General features: G+C 43.3%; 1 protein-coding gene across 4 annotated transcripts in view; it reads left to right on the top strand.

Moving 5' to 3' along the window:
• astn1 (astrotactin 1) overlaps positions 1-22,476 on the top strand; it is a 328,361-nt gene that overhangs the window by 72,660 nt on the left and 233,225 nt on the right. Inside the window, exons 3-7 of one of the 4 annotated variants that reach the window (XM_076031555.1) lie at positions 1,656-1,906; positions 2,926-3,068; positions 5,574-5,723; positions 18,487-18,594; positions 20,232-20,381. In XM_076031555.1, the coding sequence (XP_075887670.1) occupies positions 1,656-1,906; positions 2,926-3,068; positions 5,574-5,723; positions 18,487-18,594; positions 20,232-20,381 (802 nt within the window). Of the gene's footprint in view, positions 1-1,655; positions 1,907-2,925; positions 3,069-5,573; positions 5,724-18,486; positions 18,637-20,228; positions 20,382-22,476 lie in introns of all 4 variants that reach the window. The other 3 variants (XM_076031553.1, XM_076031552.1, XM_076031556.1) reach the window with 3 other exon arrangements.

Genomic DNA, 22,476 nt, shown 5'->3' with positions numbered 1-22,476 from the left:
AAAATACAAACCAAAAATTATATAATCACTTTTCATTGCCTCCTCCCATGAATAATCACAGACATGGTTTACATTCAGCAGTTTTAATCTTACTAACTTTAATATATATTTCCACTCTAGCTTTAATAACAAGTCTATTGCTGAATTGAGCAGACAGCTGATCAGTATCCCTGTGTAATTATTTACACAGCACTTTAATCTCAAAAAGTGTTGTTGTTTTTTATTTATTTATTTTGTTTTATTTTTACACAGTATTTGTCCTTGTGTGCTGCTTATATGAGTTTTGAGACATCTGCTCAGCACCTGCTTGAAAAGAGAACATCCCACACTCATTCCACCAACTTTAAATGGATGTCATTTCTCAGAAATGCGGAATTTGTTCCTCTAAAGACGGCCTCCAGTGGAAAATAGTCGCCGTCTGTCTCACTCTGTGCTGTCACCTTGACATTTTCTTAAAGTGTTTTGATGACATTTTGCAAATTGTGCGATGCCTGTGATTTAGATTTCACTTGTCAGCCGGGTGGCATCAGACTTGGCCGGGGGTTGTGGTAAATTGGACATGCTTTACTTGTAACATTTAGTGTCAAAATTACAGTCGTACCTGTGCGTTAGCTCGCCGCTCCTGTCACTTGTGCTAAATTACTCTGGATTTCCTTCACGTTCCGGAATGCAGAGAATGAAGTGAGACTGAAGGAACAAGCGTGAACGAGCTGCCCATCTCCCTGCGTTCTTTCACGAATGAGAGGTGTTGTCGTCTTCAGAGAGGCAGTCGCCCTCTCTGTCTGCTTCTACAGGCCAGATGGATGCCTTCGACTTGCTGTGACTTTGATCCATATCTCATGACTGGCCAACATTCCTCTCTTTGCCTTTTTTCTTACGTTGACGCTCACCACCTTGCTGTCTCTGTCTCATTGCGTGCGTCCGGTCCTCGGGGTGGGATCAGTGGCCTCCATCAGTCCGTCTCGTGGCCACGCCTTGTCCCTCATGCCTGAATGTGCCGGAGTTGGCCCTGCCATTCCCCTTGACACCACAAGCCCAGCCACAAAATGATGGACATTGTAACGGCCCTGTGACCTGACCTCGTCATTCGGTGCCAGTTCTTTTTTCAGTGTCTCTCCAGCGCTGTTGTCGGCCTGTGTGGCCTAATTAGTTGACAGATTTGGAAAGTATTTGCTCAAATGTATTATGAAAGGAAGATTCTGGTTATCTGAACAACTAACAGAAGCTTAAGTCCAAACAGTTACCCAGGGGACTAGTGTAAGTTAAAATTATTTCAGAAAAATATCAGGTGGAGTCCATACTGGGGTATGTTTGTTCAAAGGGACGGAAACTCATGAATTCCATCATTTATTACAAAATATTTATTTCTAAAATGACAAAATCGAGATATCCAACTTCTAAAGGAAGAGGTTGGTTGCCCAGAAAGAACAGACGAAAGAAATTAGTGGTTACATTGCCGAACCCACATAATAACGCACACCACCATCACTTGAGTGATCAACTTGGACTTTGTGGTCGTTTACTTTTACAAGATTGGATCTTCCTTCCTTTCTCCTGACTCTGCAACATTTTCCCCTTTCACATTACATTTCTTCCCCTCTTTCTTCTCTCTCCCCTTCCCCCTCTCGCTCCTACTGTCAACCTCCTCTCACCAGGGCGGGATGATTGCCCTCCTACTGTCCATCCTGTGCCTGGTCCTGATCCTCTACACCCGCAGGCGCTGGTGCAAACGTCGTAGGATCCCCCAGCCCCAGAAGAGTGCCAGCGCCGAGGCCGCGAATGAGATCCACTACATCCCGTCTGTGCTGATGGGAGGCCAGGCCCGCGAGAGCCTGAGGAACTCCCGCGGCCAGGGGCCCAACTCCAGCGGCACCCTCAGCATCCGGGAGACGCCCATTTTGGACGGGTAAGAGCACAAGCAGTGTTGCCAACTCCACAGTAAGGAAAGTTGCTATTGGTCATCCTAATAGTCGATAGAAGTCGCCAAATGACGTCATCACCTAATTTGCATAGTTGGGAATTTGCACTTGATGGCAATGGATGCTGTGGGAGAGCAATAACGTCGTCGGAGAGACTGAAAAACACTATAAATATGTTTTAGAAATACATATTTACTACAAACCACCAAATATTATTATTTATGAACATAGTATTGTTTTATATGATTGACATTTGTGTGTGTAAAGGAGGTTCAGTTGTGTTTCAATGCGCAGTATCGTTGCCTCATTAGTGAAGATATTTGGCTTGTCGGAGCCTCACAACTGCTTTTATGAGTGCCACATATCTTTAGCTTTGTGTTTTAACCACCTTATTTAATTTAAGAGGATTGTTGTTGGACTATAAGTTCTTCTTGCAATTAAGTGTGAGCAAGAGCCTGAGGCTGTGTGAGTCAAATGCAGTGATTTATTTTACTGTGACAATGAATAAACCTTTACATTCACATCCCGCTTTGTAATGAAGGGCGGATCAGCGTGTGCGATTCATTCGCTGTTTGGACGTGGTGCTCTCCTCTTTGCTTCTCTACTCACTGCAGCAGCTCCATGCTGTGACCGCCTGTGACTACTTTGGGGCGGGGGAGGGGCTCGCGGCAGCACCTGTGCTCGCTGGGGAACAATACATGCTTTCATGTCAGTCTCCAAAATACCAGAAAAGTCTCCAATAACACCAGGAAAAGTCGCTAGATTTTTCACTAGGCAAAAAAAAAAAAAAAAAGTTGCGATGGGGAGTTGGAAAGTCGCCAGATTTAGCGAGAAAGTCGCCAAGTTGGCAACACTGAGCACAACTATGGTTTGACTGGATGGATGCAAGAAGACAGACCTGGCCTAGACCTGACTGATATTCCCATTTTACTTTTCATGCATGTCAGCAGCCAATTTAAGTACGTGAAGATAACCTGATTTAATTAGATTTTTGCTTCCGCCAAAGATACGAATATGACATCACCGACCTGCGCCACCATCTGCAGCGGGAGTGCATGAACGGCGGCGAGGAGTTCGCCAGCCAGGTCACACGAACCCTCGACTCCCTGCAGGGCTGCAACGACAAGAACAACATGGACCTCACTCCAGGTTGGTAACCCACAAACTGTAACAATTGGAGAAGCTGCCCTTCAGTCATCTATCTCCAGTCAAACCAAAACTTGTTGTTGATTGTTTCAACATTGAGGTCCACCGAAAGCCAATATGACAAATGTAAGGTTCTAGTCATGAGGTGATATTAGTAAAGGGAAACATGGGTCAGAGGAACAACATAATTCCACTTGGAGGTCAAGAGATAATTGCTGATGTCTGGTACTCCAAAAATCTACTGAGCATGGGAGGTTCCATCAAGTTTGTGCAGACAGGGGTGTATATTGACTGCAGTGCACTGTTGTTGTCTCTTGCTAATAATTACTTCACAAATTAGTATGGCAAGTAAATTAAGTGTGCCCCTTAATTTAACTGAATTAAAATGAAAGTAGTGAGTAATAAAGTGAAAATGAGCCTGTCCATGTGTCTTCTGGAAAGCAACGCTGCCAGTCACCAGGGTACCAGACACCCGCTCCATAAAGACGATGCAATCTCTCGCGCACAGTGGATTTTTAAGCAAAGGTCATCAGTAATTATCCCGTCCCATGACTTATTCCCTCATCTCAACCCCCCCACCAATGTCTCCAGGGCTCCATGCAAACACATCATCAGCTCATTACAAATAAAGATGTATTAAGAATGGGTCAATTGATAAGAATGTAATTTTCAGTTTGCTATAAGCTGGTCTTTGAATAATGTCCTCTATATACTAGACATATGCTTAGTTAAAATAAATATTGGGGGGGGGGGAAGCTTAGTTTAATCAGTTATTAGTGTCATTTACCTGAAGTCAATCCCGTAATGTCCAAACCTGCATAAATTAGCAAATTTGCTGAGAAGCAACCAGTTTTAAGCATCTTGGGTTTACCACCTGCTTCTTTAATGTTCCATTTATTCTCCATGGTTTGACCAAACAACTCATAGGACATTGTAATGTTTCTTTACATCTCCAGTATTTTGATTTTGGGTGTGTATATGTAAAACCTCATGTCAGTTTTGCTCTGCTCTCCTGTGACTGTGTTACTTTAACCCCATCTACTTCTTTGCGCCGCTCCAATGAAAATATGCTGATGCAAACAAACATTTGCAAATTGTATGATAAGCATAAAAATTTGTTAAACCAACTATAACGATGTACTTGGTCAGAATAACAAGCCAAACATGTTCTAGGGGGCGTTGGAAGTAATTACTTCAAATTAAAAACAAGCTACATACTATGATTGGAACCTTTACTTTCTTCCGTATGCTTCTTTCTTGTTCCGCCTCCACTTCATGTTTAATTGGAATTATTAAAACTCTATGTGGAAAATTTGTTCATATATATACCGGTAATCAGACCAACATATATAATTACATGACTATAGTTGTTGAGAGTGAAATTCAATAAAAATCTGTTATGTTTTATGATGTGTGAAAATGAGATGATTAAAAATAAATCGGTGAGTCAGGGCCCTTTACCCCAAAGGACCTGCGCCGCAGCTATCTTTGTTAAAGCCATAATTTCAAAATCCTCTGTTCTTGAAAAACAGCAGAGGAGCACTGCACAGGGTATGTTGCAGAAACAAAACATAATCAACAGGTTTGTGTCAAGTCAGTCTGAATGTTGAACATTTCTTCCAGGTGAATAAATACACACATGTATTATCAGCACCTTAAGCTTTGGCAATCTTGTAGGAATCTGTCTAATCACAAGTGAGTGCTAATGTCCAGGACGTCCGTTTTGAATGAGGATGGCAACACGTTCACATGTTGAGCACTAAACTGTCAATGTCGATGTTTTTGAGTCTGTGTAAATAAGTTCGTTTTTAAGTATCTACTGTTATTTAAGGCTGCAAAGTGAATGATTTTGTCATATTACAAATTCCAATGTCAGATAGGAACTTCGATTTTCTGTGTGAGACCTTGAACATCATAAAAACTGCCTTTAAGTTTGAGTTTTAGATCAAAATAGTGGAAACTGGAAAAACCTAGTAGTTCACAACCTTATTTTGCAGCTTATATTCTTAACGTTAAGTGAATATATATTAAGCAGTTCATCGTACACATGTGGTCCTCTTTTAAGGCTTCAAACAGCGTTTCAAAAATATACTTCATCTACTGTAGTTAAGTGCATTTTTAATGTATATTATTAAAATTATTAAAGCATACATCAGAGTGGAAACAATTACAGTTGTTTTTTGTTTGTCTTTTAAATGTTGTCATTACGGACAAAAGTTTGAATATACCGATCAATTATGGTAAAAATGATTTTGCATTCTACTTATTCTGCCAAGTGAATTGACCTGCAATCTTTTGTCCAGACGTTCCTATGAGAATTCTTTAAAATATGTTTGTTTGTTTTTTTTCATTCTGGATAATTTTCACACTTTTGAATATTTTTAAACTGAACGCAGAGCGATATCCACGCTTCATGGCCACTTTGAAGCTTGCGTCGTTGTTCCAGGGTTCGTATGTTCCAGGTTGTTGCCTTTGACTTGTGCTTGTCTGCTTCCCTGTTTACTGCAGTAAATGACAACACCAAGCTGGCCCTGATGAATAAGTACAAGGACAACATCATCGCCACGAGCCCCATAGACAGCAATCACCAGCAGAACACGCTGCTGCCGCACAACACCTCCACCAGCCAACGCAAGCGTCTCTCCAGCAACACCCGCGGTGAGTCACGACCTTCAGCCTCCATTCAGCCTTCTGACTGAGCACTGAGGGGGAAGGATCACCGCTGCCTCGTGATTCTCACCACTGCAAGGGTTCATCATAGAACTTTATTCCATCATCCTTATTTTTTGGGTGGGAGATAAAAGCCTGCGTCTTTTACTCTAAATGTTGACAAGTTCTTCTCTTGGAACATTTTAGTCCAATTGAAACAGGAAGAGATCAGCATCCAAAAGCTAAAGCATGTGTTTATAATTATTTTTGTGGTGCTGTGTTAGAGGACACTTCCAAAATTGAGACGCGTCATCAGCGAAGAGAGTGACTGTGACTCAAATAAAGCAGCAGCTGCCTCTGCAGTGCTTAATGTTCCTTTACGACGCATTCAGGCAAAATCTCCACTATCTCTGCTCTGGCGCTCTGCCACTGCTCTGACTCACACCCAAGAAGAAGTCATCAAGTGTTAGACATCTGCTTTTCCATTATTAAACCTCTTTTAAACATTGTGTTATTGTGCCTTGACCTCACAGCAAGACCGTCACCTTGTTTGTGCGAGTCTCCTCCATCAGGAAACACATTATGTACCTTTGGTCTGGTCAGCCGCAGCAGCTCAGAAGTCTGATCTGGCAAATTCATTCGATCATTTCTTGTATAAATACAATAGAGCTGCTTTACCTTTAACATTTGGTTATTTATTACATGCTGGTCTGGTCCAAACATCTTTTTCTTGACTGGTAATTGACACGCAATTAAACGGTGAAATGTAACTCCCTTTCTTCACAGTCAACGCAGTAGTTGTACTAACCTCACAGCTGCAATACTATGAACTTAGTTTGATTTTATTCAGATTAGACGCTCAAAGAGGAAATCAGATTTCTGACCAAGCACATCTGACTCTAGTCCATCGACTAGTTCTGTTGACCCGAAGAGGAAGGTAATGACAGGAACCAGACGAGATGGTGTCAGAGATGGATGTTGCTTCCTGAACTGACTAGAAGTGCGTGTTATGCTTCTCGGTCACCATGGTTTTCATTTACCGGGAGCAGAAACTGCACAGCAGTTGATACTAAACTGCTGCTGCTTCACCTTCTTCTTCTTCTTCTTCTTCTTCCAAGTGAGAGCCCAACAAGAAAGTCTAACGCATGCACATAGCACCAAGCCCAACTCCAGTCAGACTAAGTGTATCCATAAAATAGCTTCAATTCAATCAATCAATAGTCACATTTTCATTTGTCAACACTGTAGCGTACATTTGAAAGTCAAGTCTTAATCGGACTCAGCCTGAAATTCAATGTTCTAGTGCTGCCTGTAAACGAACATCAGTTGAAATGCTTGGTCTGAACTTGAGCGAGTTAGCTCACTGTGTCGCAGTCTGCGTTAAACCACTTCACTCTCAAAACCACCTCCAGTCTGACGGGAAGACATGGCATTCATGCTCGTGTGCAAACCCAAAGGACCGGCATATGAAACAATAAATCACTCTTTTTTGCAATATATTGAATCATAACCCTTGCACCGTGGCATGTATCGTATCTGCAGATGCATGTGCACTCACTCACACCCTGAAAAGATAATAACCCAAACAAACAAAAGTACAATCTTCAGGCTGCAGTCTCTCTAAAATGCTGCTCTTATCCACAGTTATGAGTCTTTTCTTTACTTCTGTTTTTCACTGACCTCACAAAAAGACAACAAAAACAACCTGGTTTTTGATTGGATCAGAGTCCTTGGATCGGATTGCTTCCCACCGTTGTCACTTTGCTGCGTGCGTCTACCATGTAAAAGATAAAGTTGTGAAGGTTTGCAATTACGGAGACGAGCAGTTGCGAGTAGGAGACATCCCGTTTATTGCCACCACACACACGGCCTTTTAAATCTCCCGCCACCCTGTGTACACACCCCCATCCCTTGACGTCACTTCCCCTGGGCTGGTGTGAGACCATGCCACCTAGTGTTCGCCACACAGCTCCCCCCCGAACACTCAGAACAGGACCCAGGACAAGCATGTCAACAATGAGAAAAAAACAGACAAAAAAAAACACTACCCCCTACAACAAAACAATTTCAGTCCCTTGCAGGAGGTCTAATGACCCGGCCCCAACGACTACGCTTCACGGTTTCTGGAGCTGGATGGGGGTCCGAGATTGAGGGCCTTCCTGGTGCAGACCCCTTCCTTGAGACAGGGGTCCGCTGCAAGGCCTGAAACAGGGACAGGAGAGAGAGGTGAAACTGTGGCAGAGTTGGGGGGCCGACCCTGGCGCGGCAGCTGAGCCAACTCCACTGGCTCATCGGGGACCAAATGCGCAGGCTTGAGCCGGTCTATAGAAACCCGCTCCGGCCTGCCTCCAAAATCCACCACAAAGGATTTGGGTCCCGCCTCCAGCACGCGAAAAGGTCCATCATACGGTGGCCGAAGGGGAGAACGGTGGGCATCATGACGGATGAACACGTAGCCGGCCGACTGCAGACCCTTCGGGATGTAAGACCGGGGAAGGCAGTGATGTGCAGGAACCGGAGTGAAAATCCCGGCATCGGAACTGAGGATGGAAAGTTGGAAAGTGGAAGTTGAAACCTCCGTAAGAAACTCCCCTGGAACCCTCAGTGGTTGGCCAAAAACCAGCTCAGCCGATGAAGACTGCAGATCCTCTTTCAGTGCCGAACGCAGGCCCAACAAGACCCACGGCATGCGGTCCATCCAGTTACCATCCGTGAGCGTAGCGTGGAGAGCCGCCTTCAGGGAACGGTGAAACCGCTCACACAGCCCATTAGCCTGTGGGTTGCATGCCGTGGTCCGATGGAGCCTCACCCCCAGGTTCGCCGCTACTGCCGTCCACAGCGCCGAAGTGAACTGGGCGCCCCTGTCCGAGGTTAGGTCTGAGGGCGCATGCCAAACCGTGCCACCCAAGCTGGTGGGTAAAAACGGCGACGGTAAAAACATAACTCCCGATCCTCCTTCCGGCGTGCTGGAACCGCAGCCACCGTTGCTGCTGTCCACTCCTCCACCGGGGGCTGCGACGGGAGCATGGCATGCACGGCGTACTGCTGGGATGCCAGCAGGATCCTGTCGGCTTCCTCCGCCAACGCCCGGAAGTCCTTGGTTCACGAAAGCGGCGAGCTGGCAAGCGCCGTGCGCACCAGTGGCGGCAGCTGGCGCAGGAACAGCTGGACGAAAGGAAATGTCGCGTCCCCGGCACCGAGGAGCGCGAGCATATTCTCCATCAGCTCCGTGGGTTTACTATCCCCCAGGCCGTGGAGAGTCAACAGACGCTCTGCCCGTTCGGCGTCGGACAGCTGGAACACCCGGAGGAGCTGAGCTTTGAGCGCGCCGTACTTTCCTTGTGCCGGCGGGTCCCTCAGCAGCCCCATAACGCGGCGGGTGGTGGAGGAATCCAACGCCACGACCACATGGAAGTACTTCGGGTCATCTGCCGTGATTCCTCGAAGGTAAAACTGCGCCTCGATGTGCTGGAACCAGGGATCCGGGTCGTGCTGCCAAAATTCCGGCAGCTTGATCGTTGCCGCTGCTGAGCTCCCCGGCTGCTCGTCGCGACTAGCCTCCTGCATGCTCAAGTCGGGGTCACCAATGTGGAGGTTTGCAATTACGGAGACGAGCAGTTGCGGGTAGGAGACATCTCGTTTATTGGCACCACACACACAGCCTTTTAAATCTCACGCCACCCTGTGTACACACCCCCATCCCTTGACGTCACTTCCCCTGGGCTGGTGTGAGACCATGCCACTTAGTGTTCACCACAAAGGAAAGATAAAAAGATCGCTCTTATTTCAGCAATGGAATTTTTTTTTCTGAAAAACTGTAACGGAAACGCAGCTAGTGTGGAGAAACCACCTCCCCCGACTCATGATGCCCTCAGATAATGGCCCTGTGATGAATGAATTAATCAATAAAGTGTATATATATATATATATATATATATATATATATATATATATATATATATATATATATATATATATATATATATATGTATATATATATATGTATATATATATATGTATATATGTATATATATATATATATATATGTATATATATATATATATATATGTATATATATATATATATATATGTATGTATATATATATATGTATATATATATATATATATATATATGTATATATATACATATATATATATATATGTATATATGTGTATATATATATATGTATATATATATATATATATGTATATATGTGTATATATATATATATATATATATATATATATATATATATATATATATATATACATTTTGCAAATGTAAATGAATCAGATTTTTTTTTATACATCTACCTGTCCTCAAACATAAATCATTGCCTGTGTTCCCATATTCCCATCAATATCCACCCAGAGTTTTCTTGGTGTGATTCATTTGCACGAGGCCGAGCCGCCGTCTTGTCCGCCGGCTCGGCTCAGCTCGGCCTGAGTAGGAGTGCTAATGTTTGACAAGAGACACAGGAAATGAATGTTTGAAGTTTGATGAAATGGCCTGACATTATCCCATTATGGTAAACAGAAGAGGAGAGGAGGCAGCGACATTTTTTAAATGTCATTTTGGAAATCCCAGTTGACCTCGGACCAGAATTCACTTTGCCCCACTTTGGTGTTTGTTGTTGTTTTCTTCGGTGAAAAACAAGGCTGCAGCATAAGTTGCTTATTACCAGTAAAATGTACATAGCTCACAGTAAACTCAGAGTTAAAAGGCTTTTCAGCTGAGAGGAACTGCACATTTTTATCACAGGCACATCCCATGTATTTTTTAAACACTTATCTTCAAAAAAAAAAAAAACAACCAAAAAAAAAAATCTGACGTTTCATGAAAACTCAACGTGGCTCTTGCAACAGTCTTCTTTTCAAGTCAGAGAACAGGGCCTGTGGTCTTTCTGTGTGGAGTCCTCTCTGTGCACTGGGTGGGTTCTGTTCCAGTCCAAAGACAAGAACATACTGTACTGTAAGGTGTACTGGGAACTCTAAACTTGTTGTAGCAGTGAGAGCAAATGCAGGTGGATGTGTTGTCTTTGTATGTTGCCCTGCCATGAACTGATCCCTTTCCCAGACTCTGTGTGTGCGTGCGTGCGTGTGCGTCCTGACATGTGTCACGCAGACACACAAGTACAGTATCATTACTTTAAATGAGAACAATTAGTCTTTAGTGTTTGGATTGTGGGGTTTTGTTTTTTTTCTTCAATTGTCGCCAAGAGTTACACTCCTCCTTAAACTCTGCGGAGGGAAGCAGAGGAAAGAGGAATCTGAGCTGGCGCTTACATGCACTTCATGCAGTATTCAGTCCTGGGGTCGGTGCTTTCAGTCCCTTTTCATTAGAAAATTTGCACAGGCATTCTTGTCCTCTGCAGACATCTTCAGAACTCTCGTTGGTTTTGCTGAAGACAAGCGCTTCTCTTCCCAACACACGCTTCCAGTTTCTTTTTTTCACACCATTTTGTTTCTCTAAACGTGAACTATTCGAAGCTTTCCAAGTATGCAAATTGTGTTGGGCTTTGTCATCAGTAGAGGAAGAAGAGCAGCCAGCTGGCACTGAAGATCTCTTGGCTAACATTCAATATATCTTTGCTTGTGCACTTTTTCTGCTGTGCTGCCTGCGTCAGCCTTGGTTCACCTGTCTATGGACCATGTGACTCCAGTTTGTTGTAGTGGGTTGTGGCTTTAGGTTTCTGTTGAAATATTTCTTTTTTTCAATTCAGGTTTGTGTTACCGGTTTGTCCTTTAATTACAAATTAACCATAATTGTTAGTTTAAATAGTATAAGTAGTGTTATTATTAGTATTAGTTTTCAACACATATTCAACACTTATAAGTATATCTCAAACCATTAGTATCTTAAGGTCTTAAGGTGAGGCTGATGGTTTCCAAGCTATTGTTTCCCAGGCAGATTGAACTGACCAACTTGTTTCGCTTGTTTCATTTTAGAAGTACTTTAGAGAATATTAACTTGTAAAGAATAATATTATAGTTGTAATGATAATAATAAGAAGTGAATTTATTGTCGGGAGATAAAACGTGGTGGACGGCCTCCAGCAATAAGTGAACATGTACCATTTACTACAAGGAATTGAGGGCAGGACGGAGATGGACTTAATGAATACTTCAAACATATTTTCACCTTTGAGAATACTACATGTGGCTACAGGGATTTTGATGTGCATTCCTAGGGACAAATTAAGCATACGCTGCACTTTAAAATGCTGATCTTGGCTTGGTTTTCTGAAACTCACTTTATCGGAGCACACAAATAACATATTTTATGCTGCAGAATCTTGTTTTGCAATGATCCTTCTGGAAACACAACACTGATCAGAGGAAGCTTACACATACATGTATATAGCGTACCTCACAACCATTACGAGGTAACTGTTGACATGTAATTGGGAGTGTTTATGTGGACTGAAATACCCAATTCTCAGATTCATATTCCCAGTGTAACTGATTGGTTGTTTGATCAATTGATTATTGAAGTGGTTTTTTTTTGGTTTGTTTGTTTGTTTTTTCTGCAATTAACTTTCAACTTGTCTGAGGTGTAGCGCCACCTTCACCCCAAAACAATAGGTTTCTATTGTGTGGATGCGAACACCATGCTGTGAATGTGAACAAATCCAAATCGACGCAGTCCACGTTAACATGTTTCATCTCACATCTCCATCTCCATAAACAATCCATCTGTAAGTAATTGGAACACACATTATAGGAATGTAAAGTATACAATATTTATGTTAGTAGTTTAACTACTGACACTTTAGGACTGTAAACATACAACTTTATGCTCGTAATTGTATTTCTTTACTCGTGTCATCATCTTTGTTTTTGTATCATTTTGACCTTTTTCTTTTTAATTTGAAGATGAATAGTTGTTTTTTCTACTCTTAGTGGGCCTAACACTCTGTCGTTTCTCATTAACTTTTGTTAAACAGTTCACTGTTTCTAGTTTTGTAACCGTCTAAGCGGATGATAATGTTTAATTCTTTAAAAAGTTTTAATTAAAAACAAACTCTCCGTCGTGCTCGAGTGCTGTTCTGCTTGGAAGCCGCATTTGCAAGTGGAGAAACGTCTCTGTGCTTTATTGGCTGAACTTCATCAAGGAGAGAACTTTCTGGGTGAGGCCCAGTCCCATTTACTTTTCTTATGTTTTGATGCAAAACATATATATATTACATAACATTTCAGCAGTCAACCTTGCATGATACTTTCTTTATCTTAACAGCGGATCCGCTGTTAAGATAAAGAAGTAAAAAAAGTGTCTTTCCGGAAAGACACTTTTTTTCTTTTCGCCTCCACAAATCTTGTTCATTACATAGACTGCTTGCACTTCAAACGTTTTCAGACATTTTTGTTTTTTTTATGCCATTTCATTGATGCCTGTGCAGCTTCTAAGCTGTTGAAGGTGAAGTCTAAATGGTTATTTCTCTTAGAGATAAACATTCAAACAAGCAAACAAACAAATCATATCTGTGCCTCCCCAAAGAAATTAGAAATGGTGGATTTTATATCACCACATAAAAACTTTATGATTCTAAACAATTTACACCCACTCTAAGATGCAAACCAAGAACGTTGCATTGAAACTCAAAGACATTATAATCCACCCATGCAATTTTATCCCTTTTTATTATATATATATTTGCTGTTGTGGTTTTTAGCGTAGTGCATTCACTGCAGGGGTCAAACTCGTCAAGCTTGTTAAAGCAACTTTGCTACTTCCAACTAATTGGTAGAACTTGACTCAACAGCAAGTATCTAAAAAAAATCAATGCAGTAATTTATCAAGCAACAAGATTAGACCTTTCACATCCAGTGTGCATCGCATACACAGCTGTGGGCCTGGGAAGTCGTAGAGAATATAGCAGCGCATTGCCTTGCATCGTTGTCGTCTTTCTTTCTTTCTTTCAACTTTTATGGGCATTGTGCAGTTGTTTTGTAATCTAGAGAGTCTCAATCATGTAACAAGCAATACTGACAGTGTCCATGGTCCTAAAAATCTGCAATCACTGTGTCCTGGTAAGGGACTCAGCAAGTACCTGCTTTTAGAAGACGCCTAACAAGGATTACTGCTTTGAAACACTCTGCTGATACAAAGCAGTAATGGGTTTGCAATTTCTATGCAATATAAGAGGATATTATTTTACCTGGGAACTCACACAGGGTGTTGACATGGCGGGTTGATTATTGTGGTTGGGGCCTCCAGTTCAAGATTTGATTGTGCAGAATTTTGTGCCGTAAGCAAAGTGCTACGTGTTCCTGATAAGTCAAAGCCGTGTCATTCTCGGGTGAGCGAGTGGTTTGCTGTGTCTCCACGTCCAGAGCATTCACCCAAACTACCCACTGTTTTGACATGTTTTCCATTACCTGACTTCTCTCACAGTAACTTCAGACTAATTCCTGATGCTGAATTGCCTGTGGCCGAGAACGTTACTTTGACTGGTTTGTGTTTGTAGTTTAGCCCTTCAATGTACTGTCAACATGACGAGAGTGGCCCCCAACAGGGAAATAAAGAAATAACACGCAAGTGCAGTAATTGTATTCAGATCAATTTGACTTCTTTTTAATTAATTTGCTGCCAACAAATGAGTTTTTTTGGCGTCAGTGCAGCAAAACAGCCTTGACAAAAGCAGTTTATAATTTTTGAGAATTTGTCTGTTTATCAAATAAGAGATTTGGCAAAAGACCCTTCAGACTGTGCTGTCGTAAGGTATACACAACCTTGCTTGTTTCGTAACTCCGTCAGGCTGTATTTTTCTAGTCGTAGGTTGGTCGCCGTCATTATTGCATCAACATTGTTGGTCTTAATCTTGCTGCAGGACTTTAATCGCATGCTTTTCCTTTACTGGAGGGCAAAGTTTGCTGCCAGTAAACATTGTAACTGCTGGTGAATTGTGCTATGATTATTACTTTATTATTGAGTCAGTCGTGTGAAGTGCTGAAACAGTGGTGTCATTTTGAAAAAGGGAAAAAGCCTCCTCACTTGTGAAGTAAAGCACCAGAAACATCTGCGCCGTCTGATAGTCATGGCTGCCAATAATATTTACAGCAAGCATTTATATTTCTGCTGCTTATTGTTGTGAGACCGGTGCTTTGAAAAGCTGACGAAGCTGCTGTCGTGAGGAAAGTCTCTGTGTCACATTGACACTCTTGGCAACACTCCTCGCGCTTTCATGCCACCATCTTTTTCTTTCCTTTTTTTTGGGGGTGGGGGGGTGGGGTTCTTTTGCAGTGCGTCTCTTCAAACATCGAGTCTTTGGGATTCGTAAAACTTGTGTCACAGAGGAGCGTTTGCACAATTTTCTTTATTTTTGTCCTTTTTGTTTTTCCCCCTGTACAAAGGAAAAAACACATTTTCCACTGAGGCAGCAAAACTTTGCTGCTTTGTGTTTCCTCTCACTTTGTAGTTCACAAATGGTGAAGACTTGTAAGACAAACTTTAATGTGCATGTTGTAGCACTTCCTCCTGTATAGATTTACTGTTGCGTAGTCTTTCTATCTCCATACACTGAGATGGATGGCTGGGTGGGTGGATGGCTGGAATGATGGAATAGTGGGTGGATGATGGATGGATTTTGAGTGAATGGATCATTATATGTTTTGTTATTACTTAGTGCACTTATGGTTTATGTTGCTGTCTGTCTTCTAAAAATGGTGAGAGGGAAAAACTAAGAAAAACACAACGGACACGTTGTCAGAAGTTCATGGTATATGTGTGTGTGTAGCCATTTGTATTTTTTTGTTCCATCTCACACCACTGCATGTCATTTTCTCCATTTGAAATGTGACGTTTAGTACCACATTTGTTCCTCATTTTGACAATGTCAAGTTGAAGCAGACATATTACCAATTTGGATTCTGAGAATTGAAGCCACTATTTGAAGACATGTTCTTGATAGCACGTCAGATTTCCCCTCCGTTATGCATTTGGATGAATGGATAAAAATGATTACTAGGAATTGATGAATGTATTGCAATAGAAATCTGATCTATAAAAAGTGCATACACCTCAGGAAATGAAAGGAGAAGAAACAATGCTAATGGATGTCCAGCAATCCCACTGGGCAGGTTTGCAAGCGTTGCCCGAGCAGTAGTTATCTCTACTAGAACCGGGAGTCTGAAGGTCACAACTCTTGTAGTTGTAGAGGCCAAAATAACTTGTAGTAATCATGTGGGAATCTAGTGTCTGGAAATGTGTACAATTTTTTGACCCGATCACATGAAAACTAAAGAAAGTTTGCACAGATGCTGACGGATTCACTTAAATCCTTTTATATATAAAATGAAAAAGGCCTTTATTTTAGCATAATAAAGGTTTGTAAAGCTTGCAAGTTTGCAAAGCTTGGGGAAAAAAAATTCTGCTTCTTGCTAATTGAATAAAACAAGGCCATATATTCCTTCTGTCATAATGGAATTCAAAATCAAGTCGCACACATTGTAAACACAATTAATGTAGTTTCTGTTGTTTTTCACTTCATGGCCAGCACAAAAAAGTTACAGTTGATGAAGAAGATTTAGCACCGCGCTGAATGGAGTAAGATGATGTTTTTGTGCGTGGGCATAGACAATAGTCTATATTTTTACTTATGCCAGGAAACACTGTGGTAAGATATGTCATTTCAATTAAAATAGACAATACACTGCTTCTTAATCAAGTCTCTGCAATGGACATAATTTGGATAGTAATATCCAGATATACAGCTACTCAAAATAATTCAATTTCCTTGTCTTAGTTAATTTCAAAGCATAGTTTATTTTCATACCTTGGCTTAAAGCAATTAAGGCTTCTTGCCTTTTGTTGTTATTTATTTTCCTGCTTAGCTGGGGGTGTTTAAAGAACTCCAGCAAATATCCAAGAAACTCGGTCAAGCTGTTTTTGCTTAAAGGTCCTGTATTTATGGCCAATATGTTCAGCTTTTACTAATATACAAATCATCAATCATCCAAATTTCACACACTGGACTTTTAAATTGACATTTTCCACACTGCTTATGGCAACATGTAAACCAAAATAAAGAGGCCTCGCGCCTGCACTCATCTCCAATGTGTAGTGGCGATGTTCGTGTATGATGCCGCAAGTGTGTGAATGTTGAATTACGGAGCTGGACCTGCTAATCTTAGCTAAATTTATACTGGATGTAACCCCTAAATCCGCACCCCTAATGTTGTTTCCAAGGGGACCACTATCAGTGACGGACCTGCCTCTGATGCAGTATTCAATTCCATACGTACGGCACTGATTCACAACTCTGTCACAGTTCTGGTCACAAAAGGCAACTTTCTGGGATTTAACCCCAAAACACCCCAAAAGTGTCTGCGGTCCGTTCGCAGCTCCGCAACAGACTGGCCATTAAATTCAGCGTGGGTGTTTCCACCAGGCGTGGCGTGGGTGCGTCCCACAGGCGTGAAACCGCTGAAGCCGCTTTGGATTTTTCGCGCCTCTCGTGTGACAACTACGTCACTCGCAGCAGGTAGAATCGCCCACGCAGGAATTCAGTGATCGGAAAACACGGTGGATCCAGTTGACTTTCATCATAATATACATATCATAAGTGCTGTATTTTACTGTGAAACGTCAATGTGATGTATCAACTTCAACACTGTTCACTTTGACTGTCAATAACAACAATAACAATAAAGCATGTTTCACTTTTTAATTTTGAATGAAACCAGCAGTTCAGTTTATTATGATTCTTTTTCTTTTTCTTTACACAGCGATATTGGACCAACACAGTTGGTCTTGAAACATGGCCAAAGAGTTTTGTTTCACTGTTGTTTTCTTTGTGAAGCTACCCACCTGGGTTGTGTTCTTGCAATATTCACGAGAAACTGGGCGAGTTGAGCCACGCCGCAGCGCGCACCCACCACAGAGGCTTTCAGCGGAAAGCAGCAGTTCGAGTCAAATCCAGTATAATTTCAGCTAATGTTAGTATTCATTCGGTGCACGTTTCATGCTATTTGCATGTGTTTTCTTCAGTGACGGTGTGTTTTCTGGCAGTAGAGTCAGTTGCTCATCACTATTTCTAACAGTAGTTGGGGAAATGACGGGCCGGAGGAGGCAGGGATTCACAGGCACTGACATGCACATGCAGCCAGTGCAGCTTTGTAGAGAAGAGGACAGAAGAGGCTTCAGATCAACAGACAGAGAGGACGTGTGACGTGATGTTCAATAGCAGATGAAACGACACCAATAGAGCTGCACATATAATTTTTTTATTACCTTGCATCTGAAAATCAACATTCTCTATTGCCTCTTTAGGGAGCTCTGACAGGAAAACTCCTCCAATAAATAAATAAATACAAATGAATGAAAACGCGTGCTCAATTCATAGCTGCTTCTAGTGGGACGCCCGGTCTGACTTTGTATCTTCTCTGCGAAGGTCTTGGCTCCGATTGCTTTTCAGTCCATTCATATTCACCTGCTGGGTTTGTGTTTGTACTTGCTGGGCAAGCAAATGAAATGCCACCGTCAAACCAGCGCGACAAAGGGGAAAGAACTCGTACTTAACGTAATGAAAACTGGAACTTTAAGGCTCCAAGTCCCATTAGCCTGCCCGGCTGTAATGGATGAAGTCCATGTCCTAATTTCCCTGTATCTTCATCTCTGTCGTCTCACTCGGTCCGCTGCGTGAGGCCACACTGGTGCGCGGTCAAACTCCCCCACGTCCACCCGCCCAGTCCTTTTTTTTTTCCCCAATCATTATAGGTTTCTATTACTTTTTTCCTTTTTTTTTATTTTTTTCATGTGTGAATCCAACAGCGGGTTCAACTTTCTTGAACCCAGACGGGGACTCTGGGACGGAGGCAGACAGCGAGCCTCAGCTGGCCTTTTACACCGACCCAAACCGCAGCCGGCGCCGGAGTCGAGGTATGAGAAATGGTAACGCCAACAGCGCGTGGGGCTCCGGGGGTAAGGAGGACTCGCACACCTACAGACAGTTTACCTCGCCGTCTGATGGTATCAGCATCGCCGCGACGCATGACAAGTGACCTTTACAGTCCGTGGATGACTCCAGTGTCGTGTGTGTGTGCGTGTGCGTGTGTGTGTGTGCGTGTGCGTGTGTGTGTGTGTGTGTGTGTGTGTGTGTGTGTGTGTGTGTGTGTGTGTGTGTGTGTGTGTGTGTGTGTGTGTGCGCGCGCCCGTGATTCTGACTCGACTTGTACCTCACCGTGTGTACGGTACATTTCAGTGTGTGTGTGTGTGTGTGTGTGTGTGTGTGTGTGTGTGTGTGTGTGCGGAATGCCTTGACAGTGGTTGTGAGCATGTCACTCTGATCTCAGTGCATCTGCATACAATCTTGTTGACTGCAGTGGAACAAGACAATGAGATCGCAGGTCTTCGAGTGCGGATCGTCTCCCGGCTGTTGCATTTCTGAGCCCGGTTTGAAATAATATTTCCCCCCACAGCGATATTATTTCCACAGCGAGGGCCGTCCGCGTGGTGCAGCATGCCTGTCCGTCCGCATGCTTTGTCAGATGTAAGAGCCAGATGAGCCGACGACCCGACCAAAAAAAAAAAAAAAGTACAGTAAAATAAAATAAAAATGGAATAAAACACACGGAGACAATGGCCTCAAAAATAATAGCTGCTGTCAAGGAGGCGTAACAAGCCGTTGCGACGCCTCCGGGCCAATTATCCCCCTCGCCATGTGCACAGGTGTCACCATCACAGCGAAAGCCTCACAAAGTGTCGCCAACACCTTTAATTAGAGTGTGGCTGAAGAATGAAATGACGCCGGCGCCCTGACTGTCTTGTTTGGATCCAAAAGGGAAAACGTCAATTTTTTTTTCCTTCTTTCTCTTTGAAGACAAATGAGGTGAAAGAGGACGTGTTGAAAACGTGAAACTTTTAAAGGAAAAGCCCAAATTGTTTGTGTGTGTGTGTGTGTATGTGGGGGTGAAGGAATTTTTTTTTTCTCTTTTTTTTCTTTTTTTAAGGCAGCGTATGAGATATGTCCAGGATGACTCACACTCTGTTCCTGTGAGCGAGATGATTAAACAAACCAGCTGTGAGATAATAGGAAAGGTCAGCGAGGGACTGTTAATGCTCTGTTACAATGAACGGCCCAAGTTGCTGCGCTCGAGAAGGAAAAACTCCTGTTAATCCAATTTAAAATGGGAGAGGAAAGAGAAATCCTCCGATGCATTCAAGGTCACCGTGACTGCGTGTGCCTGCGTGTGCACATGCGCCTCAGCAGTGCTCACGTTCACTGTGGAGTCAATGCGATAAACACGTGCACTCTGGATGTGGGGGGGGGCACCTTTTGATATCGGGGTCTCCGAGACTCACGGGGAGCCTGGAAACTTTCCCCCATGGAGGCTCTTCCACCGTCACACCAAGCCCAGTTTATTCGCTCGACTCCTCCTGTGTGTCTCTGTGCATGTTGTTGACTTAAAGTGTCTTTGTGCGTGTCTTTGTGTGTGTGTGTGTGTGTGTTTGAGGGGGGCGGGGAGGGTAACGCGAGCGCAGCTTAACGTGTCCCGTGTCGGTTGTGCCGCCAGCAGCAGGGTCCCCGCGGAGCCCCATCAGTAAGACCACCCTGACCCTCATCAGCGTCGTCAGCTGCGCCCTGGGCCTGGTGTACGCCTCCCACCTGGCCTGCAGCCTCTCGGTGCGAGTCGTCCTGCACGTGCCCGAGCACCTCATCGCTGACGGTAAGCCACACACACACACACACACACACACACACACACACGCACTCAAACTAGTTTTGTACTGGAGATTGGTCTCGGTCTCCAGACCACTTTTTAAGAGTCATGGTCTCGTCTGGGACTCGGAGGCCTTTTTAGTGGGTCTTGTCTCGGCCTCGGACTGGACAGACTGGGGATTTTTTTCACCCAGGCCAGTCGAGACTCAGCCAACACTACAGTGACAGATAATTACGAAAAAGAATCCAGCTGCTGCTGTTTTGCGCTCTGTTTGTGACACCCTGCCCCCTTATTCCGAATTTTTTTTTTTTTTTTAATTTTATGAAGCAAAAGTTTTTTTTTGAAAATGGTTCAAAATAGTTGGCGAAGCAGCAAAATGTTTTTTTTTAAATAAAATGATTAAAAGATGCCTTGCCGAAAAGAGATGTTGCTGTTTGATTTCAACAAGCAAACTTGAATTTTTCCAAAAATACTGGTCATTTTTTCTGTTTAGTTATTTTTCTTTGATATATTCAGTCTTGGTCTTGTCTTGGTTTCGAACCCCAAATGTCTTGGTCTGGTCTCGATCTCGATCCTCCCTAGTCTTGATAAGGTCTCGGTTGGTGCGGTCTTGACTACAACACAAACACAAACACATACATTTGACTAGAGTTGCAAACGCAGCCTTTTTCTTCTTCTTCTTCTTTCCCGCAAAAAACACACACACACACACACAACACTCCTCTGCGATTTGCTGGAGGCGGGGCTGAGCTGGCATTTTTTTATTCCCCCCGCACCGCCGCCCCGCGTCCGAAGAGCCGCTAGCTGCTTCATCTCTCAAACAAAGCCTGTGTGTTTCGCACCGGGACTCCCGATTATAGCTTCACGCTCTTGCAGACCAAGGTAAATGTCAGGCCGACCGGCGAGGCCGGGTCACGGTGACCACCCGCAGCACGCCCTCCATCACTTTCTCCCCTTGTGCTCTGTGATTTGTTAGAAGCACCTCGGGGATGAATTCCAACGTTGCGCCTGAAAAAAAAAAAAAAAAAAAATTAAAGGACCCGTAGGGGGTAACAAACCGCTGCTCCCCTGCTGACTCTTTGGCATTTTTCAGGCGTCACTGCAGCGAGACAGCCGCTCCACATACTTTGTCGACTGTGACCGAGCTCACTCATCTATCATCCACAGGTCGGATTTCATTCGCAGCACCTTCGCTTTCCGCCGGTTTGCTCCGGAACCTGCCAGGGATTTATTAGAATTCTAAAGGGGGATGGGGAGGAGGAGGGGAGGGGGGGGGCAGGCGGTTGGGGTGGGGTGTCCAGGGAAGGAACTTTGAAAGGGGAGATGAAAGATGGGCAACGCGCCTGTTGAATTACAAAAACCGGGATCGATTTAGAATGTTTCCATAAATGTCTCCGCAATCTCATCAGAGCTGATTTAATGTCACAGCGAATCAGATGAAAATCTGGACTCCTCCACCGGGAGCCATGCTATTAATGCCAACAGCTGTGCGGCGGGTGTGTGTGTGTGTGTGTGTGTGTGTGTGTGTGTGTGTGTGTGTGTGTGTGTGTGTGTGTGTGTGTGTGTGTGTGTGCGCGCGCGCGCGCCTTTGGATCCACAAAAGAATAGACACACAAATACAAAATTGCATCTTTACACAACAGTGAAACTCATCATCTGGAGAGGTTTATATGTTTATGCTGGATAACTGTGTCCACTTTGCTAGACGCACGGGCACGCACCCACACACCACCACACCACCACACCACCACCACAACAACAATAAAGGTCAGGAGCAACTTTTCTCCAAGACAAGACTGGAAGTCTGAGAATGTGTCTCAAGCTAATCGTCTTGAATTATCCATAATGGCAGAGTTTTTTTTTTCTTCTTCTTCTTTTTCTGGAGTTAATGAGGAATTCAAGGGTAAAATGACCTCATATCAATCCAATTGTCACTTCAGTCATAAGTTTTAACTTGACAAAAAAAGAAAAGAAAAGGAATTAATAGCAAGTTTTGACCAGAAAAAATTGTCCCCCTCAAGTATTCTAAGTGGAGTTAGAAACGGCCTGACTGAAGATTCACTTGATCATATTCCACTATGGTCTCACACACTAAAAAAAG

This window comes from Nelusetta ayraudi, unplaced genomic scaffold (genome assembly GCF_046127955.1).
Source record: "Nelusetta ayraudi isolate G7.1 ecotype Tasmania unplaced genomic scaffold, CSIRO-AGI_Nayr_v1 ptg000033l, whole genome shotgun sequence".
Lineage (NCBI taxonomy): Eukaryota > Metazoa > Chordata > Actinopteri > Tetraodontiformes > Monacanthidae > Nelusetta > Nelusetta ayraudi.
This window is presented reverse-complemented; position numbering and strand designations above follow the sequence as displayed.